Source organism: Periplaneta americana, chromosome 12, assembly GCF_040183065.1.
Source record: "Periplaneta americana isolate PAMFEO1 chromosome 12, P.americana_PAMFEO1_priV1, whole genome shotgun sequence".
In the NCBI taxonomy this organism is placed as follows: Eukaryota; Metazoa; Arthropoda; class Insecta; order Blattodea; family Blattidae; genus Periplaneta; species Periplaneta americana.
In genome coordinates this window covers 52,606,648-52,634,294 of record NC_091128.1, presented here as the reverse complement: position 1 = coordinate 52,634,294, position 27,647 = coordinate 52,606,648, and the positions used below count along the sequence as shown (strand labels likewise).

Sequence of the window (27,647 nt, the reverse complement as noted above, 5' to 3'; positions counted from 1 at the left end):
GTGTTGCCCAACAGTTTCATGTTTCCAGTTAAATTGCGGTGTCATTTCGAGGGAAACCATTCAGAGTTCAGAGATAAGCTGTCTGATTTTTTCAAGAGGAAGTGCAACGAAATCTTGACTTCACAGAAAACTATGACAATGCTTTCTAAAACGAATAATGAAAAAGTACTGGAAACTTCCTACCTCATAAGTTACCATGTAGCTCGAGCTGATGAAGCTCATATCATTGGAGAGACTTATTAAATCGTGTACAATCGATATTGTCAAGGGTTTGTTTGATGAAAAAGCTGTTACGTTAGTCTCCAACATTCCTTTGTGAAATAACACTGTTGCTAGACGAATCAGTGATGTGGCTGATGACGTGAAAGAAACACTTATCAGTTGCATCAGGTGTACCAAATTTGCTCTACAAATGGATGAATTGGGTGACATCACCGGGTTGAAGTACTGTGCAGATATATGCATTGATGGTGCAAAGGCATTGATGGTTCAGAATGCTGGAGCCATTGCCAAAATTAAAAGAAAAGGCAAAGAAATGTAGCAGCAGCCATTGCATTCTTCACAGTCACACAGTCGAGAAAAATGTTTTCTGAGCTTCTGATAGTGTTGAAATGATGTCATAAAAATAATAAACTATATAAAATTGCGATCTCTTAAAAGGAGACTCTTCAAATAATGTGTGAAGATGTGGGAAGCCACCATCAGTCACTGAAGTAAAGTGGTTGTCTCGAGGCATTTTTGATGTACCATAATGTTCTGTTCATGACGGTTTTAAGTGATGAAGATTGGGTGTGCAAACTGACGTACTTGGCCGATATTGCAAAATAAACTAAATGAATCTATCATTGCATGGAAAAATTGCTACAGTTTGTTTTACTGTTTTTGATGCAAGCACCAAAATATCTTCTTTTAAGAAGAAAACATATGTATGTGCGTGAAAAGGAAGATACCGATTTCTTCCCTCTTACAAAAAGCTTCTTGGATGAAAATAATATCAAGATTAAAGAAAAAAATATATAAAAATATTCAGGCCCATCTCGAAACTTTAAAAGACTCATTTGAACTTTATTTTCTGACATCTCAAGAGAAGGTGCTTGATGACTTTAAATGGGTACTGAATGTGTTCAGCATGAACAAAAGCCACCAAATTTAAACTCAGTGGAATCTGAGGTCCTCACAGATTTGACATCTCACAGCTAACTAAAAATCGTGTTTTAAAAGCAAAATCTACCAGCGTTTTGGCTGCATTTACAAGATGTATTCAAAATTAGTATTACTCCCTTTCTCAATTACATATCTCTGTGAAGCGAAATTCTCCATCTATACAGCTACCAAAACAAAATAGAGTAAAACCCCTTTAAGCCGACGACATTTTTTCATAAAAGGGTCGTCTGGAGGGCTAGTCTTCTTAAAGGGGGTTCAAAATAAAATGCTGTAAAATTAAGTAGTAAGTATGACTGTCTCAAAAATGTGGACTGTAGGTTATATCAAGTCAATAAAGAAACCTTATACTTTAGCCTATATAAAAATGAATAATAGTTGTTTACTAAATTCTATTAAAATACTATTCATAGTACTATAGGTACATACCATTTCAAATGTTGCTTTTACTCATAACATACTGTGAAATTGGTATTGGCTCTAATTTCTTCATGTGCTTTTTTACAATTATATTTCCATATTCCTTTTCCAGTTCGGAAAGTAAATCTATGAGTTTTTTATTGGAGAGTTCACAGGCAAGAGAATGCCTTGCAATGCTGCCAAGTGCATCATGTAATGAAATGGATTCGTTAGTAAGCATGTCATCTTCGTCACTGTCACTTTTCTGGTTGTCATCACACGCAGGGTTTTGATTCAATTCCGCAACAACTTCATCCCAGTCATCACTGTTGAAACATTCAACCTGCTCATTCAGTGCAGAAAAATCAATCTCTACACTGGCAGCATGACACACTTGATCCTGATCACCATTATCTTCAACATCCACATTTTCGTCCACACCTGTGGAGTAACGGTCAGTGCGTCTGGCCCCGAAACTAGGTGGCCCGGGTTCGAATCCCTGTTGGGGCAAGTTACCTGGTTGAGGTTTTTTCCGGGGTTTTCCCTCAACCCAATACGAGCAAATGCTGGTTAACTTTCGGTGCTTGACCCTGGACTCATTTCACTGGCATTATCACCTTCATTTCATTCAGACACTAAATAACCTGAGATGTTGATACAGCATCGTAAAATGACCCAATAAAAATTAAAAAAAAAAATCCACATTTTCTGAAGACTGAAAGCCACATTATTGAAACATTTCCTAATTGTTTCTGGTTTCACTTCCGTCCATGCACTCTTAAGCCAATTAACAGCATCATTTACAGTCACAGGCTTCGCTAGTTCATGAACTGATGTAACATCGTCCATCCTCTCAACAAATGCAAAAGCTTCTTCTGGTAATTTAGTTTGAAGAGCGGATCATGCCTTGTTCAAGAGGTTGCAGGCATGATGGGCTGGAAAAAATTTCAGTTCCACATTGGATAACTTTTCACAACAGTGACATGGAGCATTATCTATGAAAAGTAAGATATTTTGTTTGCGATTGCACATTTTTTAATTCAATTTAACGAGCCAGGAGCTTTTAATAGAAAAAGGAGATTCTTCTGCAGACCTCTGGAAAAAGAACTAAGGAAGAGGCTAGTGAAGTGCTTTGTGTGGAGTGTGGCATTATATGAGACATGGACATTACGACGTGAAGAGAAACAAATAGAAGCATTTGAAATGTGGATATGGAGAAGAATGGAGTGTGTGAAGTGGACAGACAGAATAAGAAATGAAGTTGTGTTGGAAAGAGTGGATAAAGAATAACTGATGCTGCGACTGATCAGAAAGAGAAAAAGGAATTGGCTGGATCACTGGCTGAGAAGAAACTGCCCACTGAAGGATGCACTGGAAGGAATGGTGAACTGGAGAAGAGTTCGGAGCAGAAGAAAATATCAGATGATAGACGACATTAACCCTTTCAGTCACGAATTATGTTTTTTGTTTAGAAAAGTCTAATTGATTGTTCTTGACTCCTTTTAAGTTTTTGTGAATTGCCCACAGTCTCATTTTTACAGCATGATGCCGAGATTTCCAGATATGAACTGACCACTTGAGAGGATAAGGTGACTAAATGGAACTGTCAACAATTGTCCATGAAATGGCATTGAAGTTGCTGTCCTCTGTAGAGGACGTAATGAATGAAAGGGTGATATGTGGATCATATGCAGAGACTAAGAGGAAGGCAGAATATAAGAAAGATTGGAGAATGCTGGGTTTGCAGTGAAAGACCTGCCCATGGGCAGAACACTTATGTATGTACGTAACAAGCCAGGAACGAAAAATCTCTCCTGTCATCCATGTCTTCTTATTAGCATACCATGAGACACCAAGCAAGAATGTGTTAGTGTTTTTGAAGCTGCTCTGACGATTTTCTGTGTGAATAATTATCGATTATTCTTTTTCTCCACATAGATTTGCACAAAGAGGACTTCACTTTGTTATTACGAATTTCTGTAATACTCTGTCTGCATAATTGCCAGCTACTCCAAACCATAAGCTTTCATCAACCCTATAACACAAATATAAAACTGTTTTTAGATACGTTAATTATGGAGCACAATAAAGTTCACAAAATTATAACTATTTTCCAAATAGCTTGCATGTAAGATACTAGTGTTTTCTCCATGTTTTGACGAATACAATGCAAAAAGAATCATGTCTCAAGTTTACTGGACTCATTGTATATGATTACTTTCATTATACTTTGCCAATGTCTGTTGAAACATGTTTAGTGTAAAACATTCAAACCATTCAGCCATGAATCAGAGAACGGTATATTCAGTTGAACCTGAAATGTTCAGAGTTTTCATTACTTGTACAGCATATACAAAACTAAATATTAAGTACCACTTTCATCCTAGTTCGTGGGTGAGATGCTTTGTGTGAAATAGTGTGGAATAAACTTGTATGTAGTTGATATTCATAATTATTTATATTTTTATGCTATGTAAGAAGAAGTGATTCTTTCTTAATATGTGAATTCGAGATAGCTATCTTTTTAATAAAATAAGAGATGCTATAAATGGCATTACATTTTATGTTATACATCAACGTAAAGAATAGGCTTGTATAAAACCTTAGCACAGCCAGTATTAAGCTATGGTAGTGAAGCGTGGACTGTGAAGAATAAAGATGTCAGTAGAATAACAGCAAGTGAGATGAGGTTCATGAGAGCAACAGCTGGATATACTCGCTGGGATCATAAAAAAATGAGGACATAATGCAAGAACTTCAAATAGAACCCATTATGCAGTTCATCAGCAAATATCAACTTCAGTGGAAGGGTCATCTCGAACAAATGGATCAATGGAGAATTCCAAAAGCACTGTTTCATTACCATCCGCATGGCAAAAGATCTCTAGGCCGTCCGAAGAAGAGATGGACTGAAAATTCTAGTTCGAGACCTGTTTTATAGTTTATACCATCACAACATAAATAAAATTGTATTTTATTTCATTATGTACTGAAATACATATATTTGTATGTGGTATTGGGAACATTCAAATTTCAGTCAATTTTGCCACTCGGCCTAATACTTGTTAGGAAGACAATGATATCAATGTATAAAGCACTATTTTATATATATGTATGTGCGTGTGCGTGCGCGTGCACGTGCACGTGTGTGTTTTAATTTGACTGTGTACAAACACTTCTTTAGAGATCTTCTTGTGTTCACAACTTACCTTCATATGTACATAATTTCATAATGTTGTTGTTGTTGTTTTCTAATGCCAGGCGTTTGACAATAAAGTCATTTGACCTCTTGCACTCCAATATTTTTCAAAGATATTATCATGGCCAGCCACTGAAGCACAGATTTTGAGGTGTTCCGAATCCATTTCTTGGTTTGAGTTGCACAATGGGCAGTTAGGGGACTGATATATTCCAATTCTATGCAGGTGTTTGGCCAAACAATCATGGCCTGTTGCCAATCTAAATGCAGCTACAGACGATTTTCGTGGTAAATCGAGAATTAACTGTGGATTTTGATTCAGAGTTTTCCGTTTTTTTCCCTTGGGATTGAGTTATCAAATTTTGTTTGTTGAAGTCTAAGTACGTAGATTTAATAAATCTCTTCACAGAGTAATACGTAGATTTAGTAACAGGTCTGTAAGTAGCAGTGCTGCCCTTCTTTGCTAAAGCATCTGTATTCTCGTTTCTCAGGATTCCACAATGAGATGGTATCCATTGGAATACAATTCTTTTATTGAGTGATATTAATTGAGAGAGCATTTTAGTTATTTCTGCTGTTTGAGATGAAGGTGTGTGTTTAGAGACGATTGATAGAATAGCTGCTTTGGAGTCTGACAATATAACTGCATTTTTAAATTTATTGATGTGGCATAGAAGATTCCTGAGACATTCATTTATTGCAATGATTTCACCATCAAAACTTGTTGTTCCATATCCAAGAGATCTATAAAGTGAGAAGAGACAGCACGTAACACCTGCACCGGCACCTTGTTCTCTGGAGATCAAGGATCCGTCGGTGTATAAATGAAGCCAGTTTTGTGGAGGGTACCTAATATTAATTGTCTCTAAAGACAACTGTTTCAGTATTACAGTGTTTACTTCTGATTTTAGTATTTCTTCTGTTAAATTTAGATTATATTCTATATTTAATAGAGTTAATGTCCCCGAGTGTATTTTTCATACTGATTTATTTAAGAATGAAAGAGTTGTTGCATACAATAGTGTGAGCCATATCTTACCAATAAGTTCAGTTTAAAAAAATATAGAAAAAGAAGATTTCGAGGATAGGTAAGCATGTTTAGAAAAATATTTTTGTGTCAACTTCTTTCAGTTGCAGTTCAGTTCATCAAACAGATTTCCAGTCGAAAAATACTTATTATTTCATTGTTTTTCGACTGGAAATCTGAGGAAAAAAAACCTGTGAATTGACTGACAAACCCCGTGACAAAGATTACTTTTCAAGAAAATATATATTTCCATGAAAATCGTCGACCTGGTTGGCAAGTTGGTATAGCGCTGGCCTTCTATCCCCAAGGTTGCAGGTTTGATCCCGGGCCAGGTCGATGGCATTTAAATGTGCTTAAATGCGATAGGCTCATGTCAGTAGATTTACTGGCATGTAAAAGAACTCCTGCGGGACAAAATTCCGGCACATCCAGCAACGCTGATATAATCTCTGCAGTTGAGAGTGTCATTAAATAAAACATAACATTTTAACATCCGTGAAAATTTTGAAATGTTTTATAGTTTATACCATCACAACATAAATAAAATTGTATTTTATTTCATTATGTACTGAAATGCATATATTTGTATGTGGTATTGGGAACATTCAAATTTCAGTCAATTTTGCTCTATGAATTTCATATGTCTAAATGTCTCTATTAATTACAGGTCATGACTTCAGATTTCGTCAGAGCAGAGATGCAAGCAGAAAGTCAAGTAGCAAGAAGACTCTGACAGATCTGACTGACAGTGGAGTGAGTGTTGTTTCAGACAGCACTCCTGTTATGCATCCCAACTCACAGTGCAAAGACAGGTTTGTGAAATGCGAGATTAAAATCTGCCAAAAAACATACTAAATCATAGAATCGTCTCCTATTGCTTCTTATAATCCTTCATTCTTTTTCTCTGTATCCTGTTCTGTTGCTTTCTCATTCTCCTTCTTTAAGGGGAGAGGATGGTATTTTTTTTTAACTTTTTTTTTTTTGGTGTAAAATATTAATTTCTTGTATTTAGAGAGCTCATAGGTGTAGCAACTCAACCAAATATAAATATTTTGAAAAAAATTATTTGGGGGCCCAAATTTGAAAAAAATATACTCAATGCAGGATTGTACTAAAATCGGTATATCTAAACCGTCTTTAAAGATAGATTCAAACAGTTTTTTGCAATGTATTTGCAAAAGCATGTTCTACAAACTGTCTGTAACAGAATTTTGATATTAGTCCCTACGTTTGTAAAATAAACAATTAAAATTTAATAACACTTTTCCGATTTCCTTTCTTGCAAACAAACGGACGTATTTTTAAAATGAAATCAAATAACAAAATTCTGTTACAGAGAAAAGTTTCCTAATAGTCTAAAGAATGTGTGTTCTAAATTTCATGCATGTATCTTTAATAGTTTAGAAATTATATCCATTTTTGTCTAGCAAAAAAAATGGTTACTGGAAACCGATACTGGGGCGTGTGATTTAAAAATCCATAGCGCAGGAAGTTTAAAAATGGCGACTCAACATCCGATAAGGGCATTTTTTTTTTTTTTAATTTACTCATTTTTCACCAAAAAATACCATCTTCTACCCTTAACTTTTCTGCTTCAGGATCTAGTAGAAGTTTTGGCTTCCAAAGTCACCTTTTTATTGGTCTTTTAGGATCTCTTTCTCTTTGGTTGATGATATAATGCTTTTTTGGTTATGCGTTTTTTGTCTGTTCCTTCTACACTTCAAGTAAATTATGTCTGCATCATATTTCTGACACATAGTGGAAGTTTCATAACTGATCATCCACTTCCCCTGAAAGCATATTAAAAGTGGGAAGAACTTCGACATATTACTTAATATCAGAATTTCTTTTAGTAGATTTTTGCAATGAAACTGTTAGAGCCCTATTCATAGACATTCTTAGCGCGGGCTTTCAGTGGATGATCAGCAAACTAACGTTTTTCGTATTCATAAACCAGTGTTAGTGATATGATATGATATGAATCCTGTTTAGCACGCTCGTAGCGCGGGCTAGCGAAATGTCTATGAATAGCACCCTTAAAGTTTAAGACATAGAGCTCAGCATGAATTTCTTTACAGTATTGAATAAAGTAACTACAAAAACCATGTGAATCCAGTAAATGATCAGCATGCAATAAGTTTTCAAATGTCGGGATTTTAAACGAAGAAAATTGATAAATTCCATGTGTCTCATTAAGGCCTACTGCACATTGGTGACTAAATATTTCCCAACAAGAAAGTTGCTTGCAGTTTTGGCCAGTGTACATTCATAAATAAATATTTACCATGGATGTATAGTATAAGAATGGGTATCATTTTTGCCAAAGAAAAAAATATTCATAAAATACAATTAGCAACCATATTTACTCTTTTTCACGTGTAGGTAAACTATAAATTTGGGAATAGAATTTATGTGCCGGCACTAAATCTTCTCAAATCGTCCATTTTCTTTTTGTTTATTGACAAAGTTTCATTATAGGCCTAGAGTGCTGGAACTGGTAGTATTAAAGATAGTTCATCCAACACAAAAGAATGTTCTTCTAAACCATCTATGTACTTTTTGGCTATTTTTTTATTAGTGGGTTATTTTACAACGCTTTATCAACTGTTGTGGTATCTAGCATCTGAATGATGAAGGTGATAATGCCGGTGAAATGAGTCCAGGGTCCAGCGCTGAAAGTCACCCAGCATTTACTCTTCATGGGTTGCGGGAAAACTCTGGAAAAAAAAACCTCAACCAGGATTTGAACCCAGGCCCACGCATTTCACGGTCAGGCATGCTAACCATTACTCCACAGTGGTGGACTTTGGCTAGTACTGCGCCTTGTTGTTTGCTAGAATAATGAAACAAGTCAGAAATCTAAAATTGCTGCTTGTTGTGACGTGGTACTCCTTTTCCTTTAGTCCCTACAGTAATACATTTTTCCTATAGAAATTAGGCCACCATCTATAGCCAGAATTACACGCACAGGATGACTTTTACCTCTCATATCAGTAGGAAACTTGCCATTCTTTAGTGAATTACAATCTCCTTATTCTCTCAGTAGTAATACCGAAAGTACTAAAAAATCAGTTTTACAAACTTGTACTCTACTGTTAGATGCTGACAACCAATACACATAGGATTGTCCCTTGGGTTTCTTCTCTCCATCATTACCCAGCCGAGATCTTCTCCTTGCAACTGGTTGTACCTCTATAAGGCTCTGCAGTTAGCATCCTGTTCATTTTTAGTTTCCAAATCTATAAACTTTGTATATAGTTCTATCTTATCCCTTTCCTTCACTTTTCTGGCATACAATTCATGCTGCATCTGTAAATAGGAAGTTGAACACGCACAGTTTCAGTTAAAAATATATAATTTAGTTAGTACAGCTTTAGTTTTATATGACACAAAATACATTACATTATAATAGGTTATTATAACCAAAGACCGAAAGTCAGGCATTATGAATTTTAAAAAAAGGCAGACAAAAAAGTATTATAAACAACTGAAATAGGAAAAAAAAAAAGGCTACAAAGAAAAACATAGTTTTAGGCTTATATTATTATTTACCTGATTAATCAATTCGTACATTTATGTTGATGTTGTGGTGGATGTTTTCTTGTAATTTTGAAGTTCAAAAATGTTTCTATCTACACTTGACAGCAAAGTTTCATGAAATTGTATTGGCTTATTAGTTACACATTACAATCAATTTTTTTTTTTTTTAAGGTCATGTTCTGTCCCCTGTCAGATGACACAGTTTTCATATTATAAAGCTTGCCGTGTACTGTGAATCTATCTGTGGATCAGTTAAGTGATGAGAAATAGAAATAAAGAGTAGAATTATCATGTTGTCTGGTAGTACCTAAAATATACCAAAATAACAAATTCAGAATAGAAAGTTAACTTTAAAAAAAATATATATATATATATACACACACACACACACACACACATGCGCGCGTGCGCCTGTAAACCTGTATGATCAGATGACTAATCAATTGAGATCCAAATCATCTTATTTTTCATTTTGTCTTGAATAACTTTCATTCAGGAATCATAACATTCATTTAAGTATATTTTTCGCAAAATTCACTCGCTAGGCACAGATTCATTGGTATATTTCTCCAAAAACATGTCTTAATATAGGACTTTCGAGCATAAGTCAAATGGCTTAGTAACCTTTGAAAGTGCATTTTTGTGTTTGGCTGTTGAGATGCGAAGTATTTTTTTAGTGTTCATGCTCACATATTATTTTGCATAGAAGAATTTGGCCATCAGTTGAAAACATGTCTGATCCAAATGTATTAATGTAATTTTGCCATTTTACTGCGTAAAGGCACACTGGATTTAGGCATGTTACTAGTAGAGCTACTTTATGCAACAACTGATAAATTACGAGGGGGATCCAGGAAATAACGACCGTTCGTGCATACCCGCCGCGCAGCTGACTCCCTTTCCTTGTTTGAAGGTCAACTGGCTTCCTTAACATGTGTTCTCATAATGTTGTGAGTACTGGTTGCAACAAGTCGCCATTGTGCATTTTGTGTTACTTCAAAATGAACGACGTGATTGATAATCCCGCCGACTGTGAGGTGAGGAGTGTGATTCGATTTTTGAATGCCTGACATTTGAAACCTGCAGAAATTTACCGGCAATTGAAAGAAGTGTATGGTAATACTGTAATGAATGAAAGAAATGTGAGAAAATGGTGCGAAATGTTCAACAATGGGCGAACAAATGTCTACGATGAAACTCGACCCGGATGCCCATCACTCATCACAGAAGACCTGAAGACTAAAGTGAACGACAGAATCTTGCAAGACAGGCGCACATCACTCGACGAATTGCATATTGCCTTTCCTGACATTTCTCGTTCTTTGCTTGGTGAAATTGTGTCGCAACATCTTGGCTACCACAAAATCTGTGCACGATGGGTTCCACGGCAACTGAGTGACCAACACAAAACTCAGAGAATGGCCTCAGCATTGACATTCTTGATGCGATATCACACAGATGGAGACGCCTTTCTTGATCAAATTGTGACTGGTGATGAGACCTGGGTGTCTCACAACACCCCAGAGTCCAAGCGCCAATCACGTCAGTGGCATCATCCCTCATCACCCAAGAAACCGAGAAAATTCAAACAGACTCTCTCAACACAAAAAGTCATGGCTACTGTCTTTTGGGATCACAAAGGTGTTCTTTTGCTGGATTTCATGCCAAAAGGCACCACAATCAATGCAAATCGTTATTGTGAGACTTTACGAAAACTACGGCGAGCCATCCAAAACAAGAGGCAAGGAATGCTTTCGAGAGGAGTTGTGCTTCTTCACGACAACGCCCACCCGCCCGCCCGCACACTGCTGCTTCAACTCGAGAATTGCTGGATCAATTCGGTTGGGAAATCTTTGATCATCCGCCCTATAGTCCAGACCTTGCTCCTAGCGATTTTCACCTTTTCACTAAGCTGAAAGACTTTCTGGGTGGTACACGTTTTGGAAATTATGAAGAGTTGAAGAAGACAGTGAACACCTGGCTTAATGAACTGGCGGCAGAGGAGTATAACACGGGAATTCTAAAGCTAGTGAACAGATACGACAAATGTTTAAATGTAGGTGGTGATTATGTAGAGAAGTAAAGGAAGCTTCAGTTATGTAACAGACTTTGTTTTTTCAAATAAATATTTTTTTTTTAATTATTACAACAAAACGGTCGTTATTTCCTGGATCCCCTTAGTACAATGACATCAAAACTTTTTCCTTGCATTTTTATTGTACCATGTTTTTTTGACTATACTATGGAATCTTTGCTTAATGGTAAATTTTAGTAGCCATGGTAATATTTTTACACTGCATAGATACAATCAGGACATAGTTAAAAATGCAAGGAAAAAGTTTTTGATGTCACTTTAAAACTGAAAGAAAGATAGTATAAAACAAGAAGTTAATTTTAACCTTGTCATTATATTCCTAACTGCCACATTCATTGTTGCTTTCAAAGAAAGTATGAACTTATCTGAAGGCAAACCTTTACTTTTATATTTTTATAATGTGAAACTCGTCACTTTCAAAGGTAATATGAACTGACTGGAGAGCTTCGATATTTTCATTGTTACAGTTATAGAAATAAATTAAATGTACAGGCAGACAGTTTTAATTTAAACAACAAGGAAATCATTAAATTAAGGCATTTATTTTGCAAATAAGGCATTTATATTAAAAACGAAAAATTAAAATTTCCATTATTCCAGTCCCAAAGATGTAATTCGTACAAATTCACTCTTAAATTTAACACAGATGTAACACATTTAAAAAGGCATTCCGCCATAGTTCCAGTCATTGATTATAACTTTCCTGCAATCAAAACCATGGTGCTTATGTTCAGTCTGGTTTCCTTTGCTATTTATATATTGTTCATTTTCACCCTTGCCTTTTTAATTGCTTCACACTATCTTACATCTACTATATTCTTTCTCTTTTTCTTTTGTAGAACAAAATCTTGAGCAGCAGATTCATTTGTGTCTGACATTTTCTGACTGCGAAAATTTGTTACAGTACATTTGCTTAATTTTGCAAGTTTACCAACCAAAATTGCAGGCAAGCAATTATTCAGTAGGATCAACTATTTACGTGTGACTTTCCCAATGAAATAAAGGAAAGTTACGGTAAAGTTATTGAGTAATCACACATGTCCTGAACTTGTGTTGTTTCTCCTTACATCAAAATATAGTTGATTGATGTAAAGACACAGCAAATGATGGAATTTGTGTTGTTTCTCTTTACACTGTTGGCCCTAAGTATGTATAGCATGAAATCATTAATAACTCAGTTTGGGAAAAAGATAGCAAAGGCATTTTCTTTCTGTAAACATATTTATTTCTAATTGCAAGGTTTGACGTGTCTCTGCTTTTTGTTGCAAATTTCCTCATTCAATTGTAATTGCAATTATGTGTTACTGATACTTTCGAAGAACCTTTATATGTGCATGTAATCATTTTGATATTAATTTTAAAAGTTTTCATACATTGCATAGTAGAAAAGTAATCATGGAGAAAGAAGAGCTTTGTCTTCATATGGTTAAGAAGCAAGTGGTGTACAGCACAGTTTGAAATGTAATATAGAAGGTATACAGTAAATTCGTTGCTAGTTTCATACTGAAAGAACTCGTGATGAGTATCTCATTAAGAGTATTTTTCGATACTCCATCAGAGTTTATTTTCTATTATTGAATTTTTGTTACACTAATGTTATATGTGTCTCTGATTGAGGTTCTAGCTGATATGTACATGTATTATCAGGCAGTACATCTCACTTGACGATATGTGTCAGGGGAAGAACAATATTGTTTTTATACATCTGAAGTCTGATGTGTAATATGTAGTTACTAGGGCTGGATAAAAAGTAATGGCAACAGTTCGATATTTCTGACATGGCTTTATTCACACGAATACATCATTTATGTACCTTCTATATAGTCGCCCCCCCCCCCTATTTATTACCTTTTGCCAAATGTTTGGAAGGCGTCGTACACCATCAGCGCGTCCATCTTTGTTGATGTTCCTTATTGATCGCCCTACAGCATGGATAAGTTCATCTCTGGTATTGTACCAGGTCCCTCGCAGTGGTTCTTTCACTTTGGTGAAAAGATCGTAATCGCATGGACTCATATCGGGTGAGTGCAGTGGATGTTCCAGAATCTCCCATTGCCAGCGGCGCAAGAGGTCCTTGACAGCAGCAGTGGTGTGACTCCTTGCAGTATCATGAAGAATGATGACCAAGTGTCGTCGTTTTCTCCTGAGGGCTGGACGAAGGTGGTGCTGCAGGAACCTGCAGTAGTAGTCTGCGTTTACCGTCTGCCTTGGAGGTACAGCATGGTGCAGTATTACCCAATCAATGTCATACGCCACAATGAACATCACCTTCACAGCACTTTGTGTAGGGTGCACTTTCTTCGGACGAGAAGAACCGGGATGCTTCCATTCATTTGATTGACGTTTCAAGTTTGGTTGGTTCATATGACCGAGCCCAGGTTTCGTCCATAGCGACGATTCGTCCAAGAAAGTCGTCATCTTTCCTTTGGTACCGGTCCAACAAGGCCAGTGAGACTGCATAGCGGTGCCATTGTTAAACCTCGGAAATTTCATGGGGTATTCAACGCCCTGTAATTTTGCGGTAACCCAGAATGTCTTGCAGAATGTGGAGCACAGTTTTGTGGCATACTCCGGCTTCTGCTGCTAACTCACATGCAGTTCATCGGCGATCAGCATCCAACAGAGAAGCAAGGAGTTGAACTGTGTTGTCCTCCACTCAGGGTCGTCCTGTACAGAGGTTGTCCTGAACAGCATCCCTGCCTTCCCAGAACGCTTTAACCCATCGTGCCACTGTGAGATATAGCAACGCTGCATCAGCACATGCTTCACTCAGTCCCTGAAAACATTCTTGTGCACTACGACCTTGTGTCACTTCAATTTTGATCCAGGAACGTTGCTCTAGTTTTGTAAACGTGGTCTTATGGCACTCGCACTATCCCGTTCTACACACTGCAGTAGATTGACAGAGTACTGTCGCCGCTGGCTGCACTAACTCATCTAACAGTCCTTGTTCATGTCCACACAGCTGGCAGCTCTCGAATGCACCATCGTCACGTGACAGCAGTGTTGCCATAACTTTTTATCCAACCTATGTAGTTGGCAATGTATGCAATGGAGGGGGAAAGGAACTAGCCTCCTGAATTAGTTGCCTCATAAATGGTGCCTTATTGGTGTCACTTGTGAGGTTCAGACCTGTCTTCGTACAGTCGACTAAACAACAACAATGTTATATGATGTCCACAGTCGAGTATTGTCATGGCTGTTGGAAAGTGAGAAGCAAGTGTCTGGTGGGTCCCACTGTCACAGTGAAAGAGAGGGTACTAAGTACCGGATACGAGGGAGTGCTGCATCTGCAACTTCTCCTGTAGCAACCAGGTAATCTCAACTTATAATTAATGTTAAAGGATTTTTTTATTATCACTATTACAACTGAAATGTTCCCAAGGAAAATGCATCATCATCATCATCATTCAGTACTTCTCCATTTTCTTCTTTTTTTTTTATTTATAATCTACTTACATATTGTTTCATTTTTGTTCAGATTGTTATTCTGGCAGAACTTTGTGCACACTGTGATTTAGTGTCCTGCAATGTTCGAACATGAGAGAGGCAATCAAGACATTACAAATTTCGTCTTATTTTATATGAAAACTAATTGCAAGATCTGTGTTAAAATCATTAAACAGTTAAAACATGAAGGGAGGATAGTGAATATTTAATAACAAGGTGGAATAGGCTTCCTCTGCAGAGCAAACATTGGCGAATATTGAATTTCGCCATTCTCGACAAACTTGAACTGAACATAGTGCCTGTAATGCAAGACACTACTGTGATTTGTGTGTACTTCCATGATTGTTTATATGTGTATCGTCATATTATTTAATTTTTTGTGTTTTGTAATAATTTTTTATACCTTATTTCGGTATAAAGTCAATATTCTTATCATATTTATTTATAAGTAATGTTACTCTCTGAATAGACATTGCTCTAAACTTCAGTAAGTTTATTGTTTGGAATGTTAATTTAAATAGAGGAGTTTGAATCATGTAGGTATATGTAATATTTATGTTAAATATTGTGCTTTCTTTTCAGACACAGAGGAAAAGCAGCTTACAGCACATCACGGTCTGGCTCTCTGGAACGCAGTAGTAATGGAGTAGCAGGTCCTGGTGGAGCTTGGGGTCCTGCTCAGCCATTTGTAGCAGACCCATCGATGCCCCCATTACCTCTTCCACACACTGCCACACAGTTAGAGGAGGCAAGACGCAGGCTGTTAGAAGAGGAAGGTCGTGCGAAAACAGGACGTCAGAGGTAAATGTAGTTAATAGATTAGAAATTATTAATTGAAACAAAAAGAAATTCTCTTACCATAATTTTGTTATTGCAGTGATGACGCAAAGAAAATGACTGTGACGACTCTTCATTAGTGGGGAATAGAAAGTTGGAGAACTTGACCTCCCTCTCACTGTTACTGATACAGGAAATGTTAATGAGCTCATGTTGAAACCTGCCCTCAAACTGCATACACAGATCTCTACAGCAGATACACAAAAATGTACTATAATTGTAAAGGGCTGAAAATTACTGAGAATCTTGTACAGTATTAACAAACAGCAGCACATACTTTGAGAAAATAGTTGAATTGCTCTCCTCCATAGTTACGTGACTTATACTGGTGACAGACTACAGTCACTAATTGCGATTATCGACCTAATCGCGATCAGGTTTGTAATGTGTCACGGTCCCGATCGCGATCAAGAGCTAAATCCTGTTTCCAGAACAAGATAATTGCACTGAGGCACGACTCAGTGGACGAAAGTAACATTTTAGTAATGTTTGGTTTCGAATCGCCTTGATTTATATTATTTAGGAAGTCGTGATAGCTTCTACTGTGGAATTTTGTTACCCCTTCCATTGTATTATATGAAATAGAAACGAAAATGAATGCCTAGAAAATGAATTTGGCTACTATTAGACGTAGTGGAGAAATTTAATGCAGATGTGAGAAAAGTACAAAGAAATATATTAACAAATGACAGACGAATTATTCATATTTCATATATATATATATATATATATATATATAGAGAGAGAGAGAGAGAGAGAGAGAGAGAGAGAGAGAGGGAGGGAGCAATAGAAGGCTGCTGAAAGATGTTTCATTTCAATAAATAATGGATTACAAACTGGAACTGGTTTCTTTTTCAGATTTTCAATTTCAGTCTCCATTACGACGCTATCGTTGAAGTTAGGTTTGATTTTAAAAATATGTTTTATTACAAAATAATATAAATTTTTGGCATGATGATACAAATTTTATAGGTTATAAAATCTCTTTTCAAAATAATATAAATAGTAATGATATAAATTGCATCAGTTTACATTGTAAAGCATATAACAATTTTAACAAATAAATTCCCGTATCAAGCTGCAAGAAACAAAAAAAAAAAAGAAAGAACACCAAAAGAAAGTATGAACTTTAGGTGTTATCCAGGAGGGAAACAAACATATACGTATGCACATTATTCACAGCCAGGAGCTCTCAGTTTTTCGATAATTTTTTTTATTCAAGCTTCAGTTTCGTAACCTTAGCCTACAGTTTGTATGCTCACTAACTTTTTGTATTTTTCTATTTGCTGTAGAGATCTAGCAGTGTCTGCAGTTTGAGGAGAAGTTTCAACATGAATTTGTTAACATATCCCTTGTGAGTTTTATTTACATTACTGTAGCAACTTCATAATGTTTTCTCTCTCTCTCTCTTTCTTTGACAGGAGGGGCTGAAGGCTTGCATTGCAGCCCGAGGCTTATTGTGCTTACCATTTCCATTCTGTTAATTATATTTGTCGCCGCACTCTTGTATGAATACAGCATGCTGCATCATGAACTTAACCATGATGACAATGGTAAATGAATAAATGATAGCGAAATGAGCCTAAGGTCCAATGCCAAAAGTTACCCAGCAGTTTTACTCCAATTGGTTAGGGAAAAACCCCAACCAGAATATGAAACTGAGCCTGCTCGTTTCACAGACATGCTAATCATTACTCCACAGCGATGGACTGTAATGTTATCTTATAGTTCAATAGAACTTGCTTCAGTCATTGCTCATCACTTCCCTGAGAGTGTACTAAGCAGTTCTGTAGTATGCTGCAGTTCATGTCTCTTGAAGATTTCAGCTTTCTTATAGCTGATTTTAAGTACAGTCTTGATATATACTATGGCCTAGTCTGTATAAATGAATTTTGAAGTAAATGACAGAGTAGTGTGATAGTGCTTTTAGTGTCAGTAGCATCAAGAAAAATGTTGAAATTTTATATTAAGACTAGACAGTATAAAGTTTTCAACAACCACACATGATCCTGACAATCCTGCAGAGAACTGCCAGCCTCATTCTCAAAGCATCACCACTATAGTTTTTTAGATTTTAGAGAATAAAGTCGAGGCCAGGTCGATGGCATTTAAGTGTGCTTAAATGCGACAGGCTCATGTCAGTAGATTTACTGGCATGTAAAAGAACTCCTGTGGGACAAAATTCCGGCACATCCGGCGACGCTGATATAACCTCTGCAGTTGCGAGCGTCGTTAATTAAAACATAACAATTAATTAGAGAATAAATTTCTGATTATAGAACGGCCTAAGCTTTGTGATCTTAATAAGTACTGCAAGTTATTATATTAAGTGAAGAAAGTCTTCTTTTTTTTTTCTTTTGTGTGTGTGCGTGCATGCGTGTGTGTGTTTTTTTTAATTTATTGCATTATTTATGTATAGATAATGTGAATAGATGAAACTATTAACTAGGAACACTTTCATACATGTCATTCCCAGTGGTTACCATGCCTATCAGATCGAAATTTGTGGGTTCAAATCCAGCCAGAAGTGATGGCTTTAAAAAAAGGGAGGGCAGGGGGGAATAAAAGTCAGGCATTTTATGTTGTTAAAAATATCTTATCTGTGAATGATGAAACTCCAGGCATGGTTTCTTGAATGTTTCTGACTCATTTTGAAATTGAAGTCTGCAAGCCATCATCCTTGCTTATCATTAGGCTGTAAGATCAAACATAATACAGTGAAACCTCTCATTTACAGTCATCGAAGGGACATAACAAACTGTCCGCATCTGGGAGGTGTCCTTTATTGGGAGGGAGGCTCCCCAATCTAACAGTAAATTTATAATATGCATTATGTATCCCTTCACGCTTTAAATGAAATGTATTACTGTAGTTTAAGTCTAAATACAGTTTACTGTACTGCAGTAAATTCTATGCAACTTTGAACTACAGTAGATAAGACCGAAAAAGGAAAATACAGTGCTGTGCCATGCAATTTCATTCTAAGTCTACAGTTATGTAGTATTGTAATTTACAGTTTTCAACTTAACCTTTATGTTCAGGTGCCATGTCTCTCGAAACCGAACAACTGATTGAAGTGAAGAGAATAATCCTACTATCTCTATCATTTGTCGAATACAATTTCACAATCGTGGAAACCTAGACCAATCAGACAGGTTAAATTTTATGACTTTGTTTATCCACCCACTTCCAGCTAACAAGGGTTAACCAGCTGGGCTAGAGGTAGCCTACGAGACCCTTATTGTTTTCTTTCATGTTAAGGAATTTCTGTACAGTTCTCAAAAGTAAGTTTTCCATTTTTGTAACACATTAGGTCTTGAAATCCAAGTTCTGTCCGCAGTCAGGAGGTAAAGCAAGCTTTAGGACTGTGAAACAGCTGTCCGTGTCCGTGTCTGAGAGTGTCCGTAAACGAGAGTTGAATTTATCATTATTTCTATATTTTTTCAGTTGGGACATAAAATCTGTCCGTATATGAGGAGTGTCCATATCTTGGGGATGTCCGTAAGGAGAGGTTTCACTGTATTATTATATTCTGTCTTCTCTATACCCTCTAAATGAAGTGGTCTGTTGACAGTTGGCGATAAAAATGACTGTGACCACGAAAAATTAGTGAGTAAATATGTTCACACTTGTAGCAGTAACACAGACAAAAAGTACCTTCATTGCACATGTCAAGAACAATTCTGTAGTGCTCGGGAAAAGTGACACAAGTCAGTTTCCACAAACCTTTTTTGATAACTTATTGACAACTTATGGAACATCTGTTTGCGTGGAAAAAAATACATAGGTATTCTTCCCATTACAATAATTCATACAGAAAAAAATCAAATCGACATAAACCAGTGTAAGTTGTCAATAAATTATCAAACCAGGTTTGTGGAAACTGACTTATGTCACTTTTCCCAAGCACTGCAGAATTCTGCTACCATATTTGCTATAAACAGCATTCTGAAGTTAGCAGCAGGACTGTCTCTTGGTACTACCAACAAACTGTTCCATAGAAAGAGAAGAATCTGTAAGAGCTCGAAAAAGTTAAACACCATTTGTTTAAGACATTGGGTGATATACATAAAAAGAGCAAATTCTCGGGAGAAGTCTCTCTTGAGCAATATATGAGCTAAGAGAATTTTCTCTTTTTATACACATAAAAACAGCATGCAGCCGCATCGACGTTGCTCTGACAATTTACTCCGCTTCCATTCGTTATCTCGTGCAGCTGTATAAACGTGTCTACTCCAGACTACACAAATTCCTGGTGATGATGATAAGGTGAAGAGTTGCACCTGAAGTTCATAATGCGACTGTCACATTTCAATACAACATAGCAAGAGAGGAAGAAAGAGGAGTGAATCTCAAGCAGGGTTTGTGGAAATCATAAATCAGTATTTGATATATTTTTTTAATATAATTTATCGGATATCAGACAAGAAAAATTGACAGTAATAAAAACAGTAGTCGAAATATACAAAAATGTATAAAAAGAATTTGGTTCAGACTGAAAAGAGGTATAGATAACAAAAAACAAAAAGAATCTTCAATGTGAAAAGTAGAGCAAAAAAAAAAAAAAAGAGATTTGAAAACAATCCGAAATAAATGGATATTACTGAAGGATTGGGAGGAGACCTTGCTTGACCCAATGGGCAAGAAAACTCCATTATAACCGTGCTGAGTGAGGTTATTAAACATACACTAATAAAATAAATGCAATATTTGTAAATATTATTGAAGTTTAAACAAGATTCCTTTGAACATAAATATTATTGTTAGCAAAATATGATATATATTATTTTTTAAATCATATTTGAGGGAAATATACATGTATCATGTAGTCTGTTGTAGTGCTGTAATGTTTTTCATATTGTAAGAAGTAGGATACGAAAATATAAATTGCAGTGAAACTGATTCTTTATATCGTTATTTTGTAATATATTGTTTTATGGGCAAATTAAAAATTTAAAAATTACAATAGACTTACATTTTAAATGTATTATCAAATTTAATATGTAAATTTTCTTATTGAGGATGATGATGATCAAATAGCTTAAATTATTATGTTTCAATGGGGAATAATAATAATAATAATAATAATAATAATAATAATATTAATAATAATAATAATAATAATGATGATGATCATATAGCTTAAATTATTATGTTTCAATGGGAGTACATCAATCAGCACTACAAATTACATGAAGCTTCATTTTAAAGTTCTTTTTAATAAATACGCGTATTGTGTACTAAATGATTAATCTGTTCAAAGATTGTTATTCTGTGCCCATGGATAAACCCTATATAACGGGTAAATTTTATATATGCCCTATATAATTTTTATAGAAAATTTACTTTTTCTAAGTGGTTATAGGCTGTAAATTATTACACAATCTTGCGACATTAGAGGCCTTTTAGGAATTTCATGTCTCAAGCTAAATATTTTATCCACCCAATAAACTAGCTCTTTAAATAGGTTCCATACATTGAAACTGGATTTTAAATGAGTACAAAATTTGTGTTAGAGAATCACAACATTATAATGTGTGTCCAAATTTTGTATGAAGGACCATTAAAATTTCTAGTAATGTCCAAAATTAAGAAATATGACAATTTTAAGGGGTGTCCAAAGTTTTATGAGTCAGTAGGATGTCTTTACAGAACACTTCTTAAAAAGAGAAGGAAGATATCAGGTACTTTGAGCTAGTTATAAATATGAGTTACTACTTAATTTTGGAAGCCATGTATTTTTCCAGCAGTTTCATCTGTCCTCTATCTCTAATACATGCTATTTCATTTCCCTGAGCACCGTCTTCTTCCTCATTTTGTGGGATTGCATAAGCATCCTCATGAAGATTTTGAGCCGTATTAAGTAGAATAAAATAAGATAATTGAAAGTACCCTTTTCTGTATGTATTCTTATTTTGTAAAATAGGACAGCATTGCTTTACCTAGCCGAAGCATATTTCTTTAGTTACGACATTTCGGTATAGTGTCATGAGCCCATATCATTGTCAACAAAAAGTAGTGGATTCGCCAGATTTTCACTCTTACTCCGTGAACATCAGAATTCCTCCATATTCAGAATCATGTACTGACCCAGAATACCTCACATCTACACCAGTGAAATCTTCTTTAGAATTAATGTATCATGCACATAACACTTACTGCTTCTTTTCTTGTAACGTAGTTGTCTTCGTAACTGCTTGTTCTTTTTTTTTAATCAACACGTGTGCAATCAAAATACCTATACCATTCCTGCTATTCAGCTTTAGCAGCTTCAGTTGTGTTGACAGTTGAAGGAAATTTGATACACAGATGAACCTTCTTTGTTATTTCATTCATTAGTTTGTAAGCTTCTACTTGTTCCCCTTGAGAGGAGGGGAATTGGCTGGGGACTGTCTTCGCACTTAGGCCGCTTGTGTGGACTAATTGTGCATGGACATCATTTTATTTTTACTTCAATTTTTATTGTACCTGAGTTTTTGAATGTACTTCACTCCCACCCCTTCTACTAATGAAGCTCAACCATCCTCCACACAGATCCAAGACCGCATATACAGTCATAGTAGCCTTAAGGTCATAGTAAACGGTACATTCCAAAAATATGTTCGCGTTTTCCAGTGACGAAAGAGCTTTCAATAGTGAATCATTTTCGCACAGGTACTGTCGTCCATTTGCCTACATCATATCCCGGTTTCCCCCACCAGCTTTTATTCGCCAGCTAGTGGCTGGGCTGTCTTAGCTCTTTTCTGAGAACATTAATTTCTGTTAGGAATTGGATGTCTATGTAATATTATACAACTGTTTCAAATAATTTAAATAAAAGGGCCTTGTTAAGTAATTAACTGTCACGTGATTTGCCCCCTTTCTACGACCCTACGACATAACCACTTGGACGGACAGTAGATAGTATGTCTGAGCAATTTTATCTTTTCGGATCGGGCGGAAGTGAAGATTGAATTTACAGTGCGTAAGGTACTCTTTTATAGAGTAGATACAGAATTATTTCAACATGAGTTACTAGTACGAAGGACGAAACTGGTAATTGGGATTAGTTGCAATAGTCTATAGTGCGATAATATGCACATTAGAACTGAAGCCTGTATTGAAATGAATGGCCACCATGTTCAAAAATGTGTTTAAATATCCATATTATGATTATTTTTCAATTTAACTTCATTCTCTATATTGTACGCTTATGTGCTATAGACAGTATAATATAGGCTACACTGTATAATGAATACGTCCACATGAACAGCTCATTTCGTGAGTAAAAACACTCATTGTTAATGCTGTACTGTATTTTGATTAAACAAAAATCTAATGAAAATTATCAAACTCAGAATCGCGATATTTCCAAGTTTACATAAATGGATGAACTACTTTTCTTCCCTCCTATACCTAGTAAAGTGATTTGTTTGTACATTACGCCAGTATCATTGAACTCCAGTCGTGGAAGGGGGTAGCAAACGGTATTGATCCAAAGGTATAGCCAGGTTAATATTAAAAATGTTAGTAAAACTAAAATGATGTCCCTGTACTACCCAAAATAAAATGGTGTAATATGCATGCCTTAAGGCCTCCCGCACTATAGATTTCCCTGCAGGCTATCCCCAAACTCCCCTACAGTCTAAAGAATCTCTTTGCTACCTTTTTGCGTAGGGATTGACGCTATCTCACAACCCCAAGACCCACGAGCACTATGAGCTTCAGGAAAGAAAGCACAGTACATAGCACAACCACATACAATGGAGTAGTCCACACCTGTGGAGTAGCGGTTAGCGCGTCTGGCTGTGAAACCAGGTGGCTCGGGTTCGATTCCCGGTCAGGCAAGTTACCTGGTTGAGGTTTTTTCCGGAGTTTTCCCTCAATCCAATATGAGAAAATGCTGGGTAACTTTCGGTGCTTGACCCCGGACTCATTTCACCGGCATTATTACCTTCATCTCATTCAGACACTAAATATCCTAAGATGTTGATAAAGTGTCGTAAAATAACCTACTGAAATAAAAAATGCAGTGGAGTCCAGTTTGGTGGCCGTCCGCAGCCAAGTCTACATCAGAGCAAATCCAAAATATGGGAAAGAAAAGGAGATGATAATGATGATGATGGTGGTAATGATGAAAGAGGGGAAGTGTAATTATGATGGAGAAATAAGTGCAAGGTCCAATGCTGATAGTTACCCCAGCAATTCCGTTTCTATATCTTGATTATACACCTTGATTACACAACTTTTAACACTGTATCTGTTTTAATTGGTTTAGGGAAAATCTTGGGAGAAACCTCAACCAGGTAACTTGTCCCAATCAGGATTTCACGATCAGACATGCTAATACTTACTTCACAGTCTGGAAATCAGATCACCAATGTAACATACGAAATGTGCATATTTTCTTCACTACATGAAGATCCACCTCTAGTTTCGTTAGATTCCCCTAGAAGGTGTTGCTCTACCAAGTGATATTTTCCTTCTGAAATCTGTGAAATCATTATAATCAACTGATGGAGAATCTCTGCAAGCTTTATAAACTTTTCTCGGTTCATCTAGCACATTACAATATATACTGAATACACCTCATCTTTGGAATGTGGCTATTGAAATATACAACCAGCATCGTGCTTTTTACCCATCATTTGTAAGAAGAGGAAATTCATAGTGAAACATAGTGGAACACGTGTTGTCAGCAAATAGCTGGATACACTACGAAGATAGATAGATCTAACACATTACACTCATCCATTGCACTTGAAACACATAGTTCAACTAAACTGGAGTCATCTATTTAGGTTTCTCTTCTTGTTCTTGTTTATGTATACCAAAGTCAGAGTAATTGCTCTGTGGCAGAGCATGTTGAGAAACTTCACTTGGAGGGGAATATTGCTCACAGAGTGAGCAAGCTTTTTGTATGTGAATGCGAGGAGTTTCTCCAGAATGAGAGAAAAGAGCAATATCTCTTCTTTATGTATATCACCCAATATATGTGCAAGTGCACTCCTTCAAGATTCTTGTAGTAAGTAACTACTTATGAATAGTTCTGTCATGGAGACTATAACACATATGGGAACCTACAATTTTTAATTAATTGTATAGAGAAGTGAAAATGTTATTCAAATCGAGCTATATGTGTATGGGTACCTAAGTTTTCGTACATGAAGATATATATTTTTACACCAAGATCTGTGTTGATCTTAGATCATTTCTTGCTGTTCCCTAATATATCTTCTTTGATGTTTATAAACAAATGGTCCACCTTTATAGTGCTGGAATCCAGAACCATATATAAAACAATGGTTGAAAACCCTGTAGTGCTGAAGATACGTGCTCCAAGATTCATAAAGACAAGTATGCCACTACTGCAACAGCGTCAGGGGATCTTTAAATAAACCTTGTTTTACAATCAAAAGGCAAAGCAAAACAGTTTCGCAAAACAATTTTTTTTTACTTCTTCTTTAATGTAAAAATATCGATGGGGTAGAGATAGGAGAGTAAAATGTATTTCAGTGGAGAAAAATATGGGGTAGGGCATATGGTCAAGAAAGAAATTACTATGACAGACAGCATTGCTTATGGAGGACTATACTGCAACTGCTGCTATCATCTATATGTACTATCATATAGGATTACTATAGTCATAACTGGGAAAGAGGACAAAAGTATGGAGCAACTCCTTCACAATCTATGCTATTTACCACATTTACGGAATATAATATGCACCTGTGCTAAAAAACCACTCAAGATTAAAATTATATTATCAACACAGGTTATAAAGACATCCTTACTTCAGCTGTATATCACGTTCATTTTCACTTGCAGCATCAGAACTGGACCTTTCGGTCAACAGGTCTAGGTTGATGCCAGAACATTGATTGACAATGTCATGCCACCCCTTCAACAAAATAATTATTTCTTTTTAAAGATGCACAATTGTTAAAAGTTGAAAAGTTTGTATACCTGAAGTCTGAAAATAAAAGAAAAATGTGTTCGTCATTACCATAGTTGAAAATAATATTCGAACTAATAATAATTGTTGTTAAAAATAGACATGAAATTACGAATGAAAAGTGCGTAAAAGACAAGAAATCACGAACCCACTATAGCTGTTTCTGTTAGCAGTTTCCCAGCAAGTGTCTCATAGCATAAATAGAGTGTTAATTTAAATTATGACTATATTTTGTCAAAAAGAAAATGCGTATTATAATCGCGTGAATATGGTATATTCCAGAATGAGGAACACAGATCATGAATTGAGACTGCCTATGGATTCTATCTTAACAGAAAATTTCATGATGTGCTGAATGATAAAATGTATGTCACTTGTCAGTTACATGTACCACATTAAATAGTGCAAAAAAAAGTATCATTGACTGGAATGGGCATGTTTGAGGGCAATCTAGACTGTAGATTATGCGGGAAGGAGACTAAAACATAATGTGCTCCTGCAATCCTTTGATTCGCAGGAAATATCTTATCTTTGGGAAAGTATCCCTAGAACAAAAAGGACCTTGAACTGACTTCCATAACTGGACTGTATACAGTGGCAGCTGATTGACTGAGGCAAGTGAGGCCGGGCCCCAGTCACTTGGCTTAACTGAAATCAAATTTTGTGTTTTTATATAATGTATTAGTTATTTTAATGAAGTATATATCACTGTAGAAGCATTTGAAAACTTTGTGATGTATATAGACCTGTTTTGCAGTAAAATTTGCTCCTGAGGCCAGGATCGCTCATGCCGGGTCTGGCTTGTGATGTATATAGATCTGTTTTGCAGTAAAATTTGTTTCTGAGGCCAGTATTGCTCGTGCCGGGTCTGGCTTCTGCATTTCCTGTATTCTCGCGGGCTTTGAGCTTGTGCTTAAAACGTTGTAGCTGAGGCACAATTTGTCTGGCCTCGTGGCCTGGTCAGGTTTCAATCCTCCCATCCATGGGCCGGCCTCAAGGGTAGAATAGCAATGATGACTTGTCTTCCTAAATAGGCCATAAATAACAAAAATTCCAGCTCTTTGGCAGGCAGAGACCCACACTATTCTCTCCTCTTACGTCTTAGTTTATGACTTAAGCGAGGGTGTTGTACTAGTGTACTTCGTAGTACAGTAGTGAATCTGAGCCAATGTTGTTATGTATTTCGGGAAAATATAAACAGAAACAAATGCGAGAAATAATGCTGGTGTAGTTAATTCATTGTTAGAGTGTCCTTTTCGAGAAGAAATAATATTGAAAGAAAGGAAGTTTTAAATAAAGAGAGAGTCTATCGAGATACCTACAACATCGCTGACAATTTTTCTGACAGATAATCTTAAAACGCGAGTTTCTATTGCATCCTGGTATGGGCAACATAAATGGTGAAGTGGTAATGTGGTGCAAAATAAACTTCTCTGTTGGCCTTGCTGTCAAGGGAAAAAATAAAAAGAAAAGAAAGAAAGGGGATTTTCAACACATAATATGGGTTGCTTCATCACGCTGAAACATTTACTGAAACTCACAGCATAACAGCTTATTTGGTGAGTGAAATTATTATTTTTCATTAATAGTAATAAAAATAGACTAATAATAATAATAATAATAATAATAATAATAATAATAATACAGTAATAATGATATTAATAATATAATAACAATAATAATTATTAATATCATAAATAAACATTTCCTATCTGAGGCACTTAAACTAGTTGCACCTGGCCTCACCGAGGATTTCAATCACCGGCCGCTACTGACTGTATACCTTAGTTAAGGATACAAGGTTAATGAATCGATATTAATATAACATAGGTAGCACAATAAGGCTAAGGCTGAGGAATGACGGGTCTAATGTATTAAAAAAAAATTCACTTAACTGCACATTGTACGCAATATTTAGTGTTATTGTTCTGCTGCTGCCAAATTAATAGAATCCAGCAATATCCTAGATCTAGATGGCATATCGACTTTATAACATTATTGGTCT

The 27,647-nt window shown here is 36.0% G+C and overlaps 1 protein-coding gene across 4 annotated transcripts in view; it reads left to right on the top strand.

Moving 5' to 3' along the window:
• The window catches only part of Axn (protein axin), a 223,961-nt gene that overhangs the window by 182,183 nt on the left and 14,131 nt on the right, over positions 1 to 27,647 (top strand). For all 4 annotated transcript variants that reach the window (XM_069841325.1, XM_069841327.1, XM_069841324.1 and 1 more), the window contains 3 exons: positions 6,454 to 6,598; positions 14,605 to 14,736; positions 15,454 to 15,672. In XM_069841325.1, the coding sequence (XP_069697426.1) occupies positions 6,454 to 6,598; positions 14,605 to 14,736; positions 15,454 to 15,672 (496 nt within the window). The remainder of the gene's footprint in view (positions 1 to 6,453; positions 6,599 to 14,604; positions 14,737 to 15,453; positions 15,673 to 27,647) is intronic.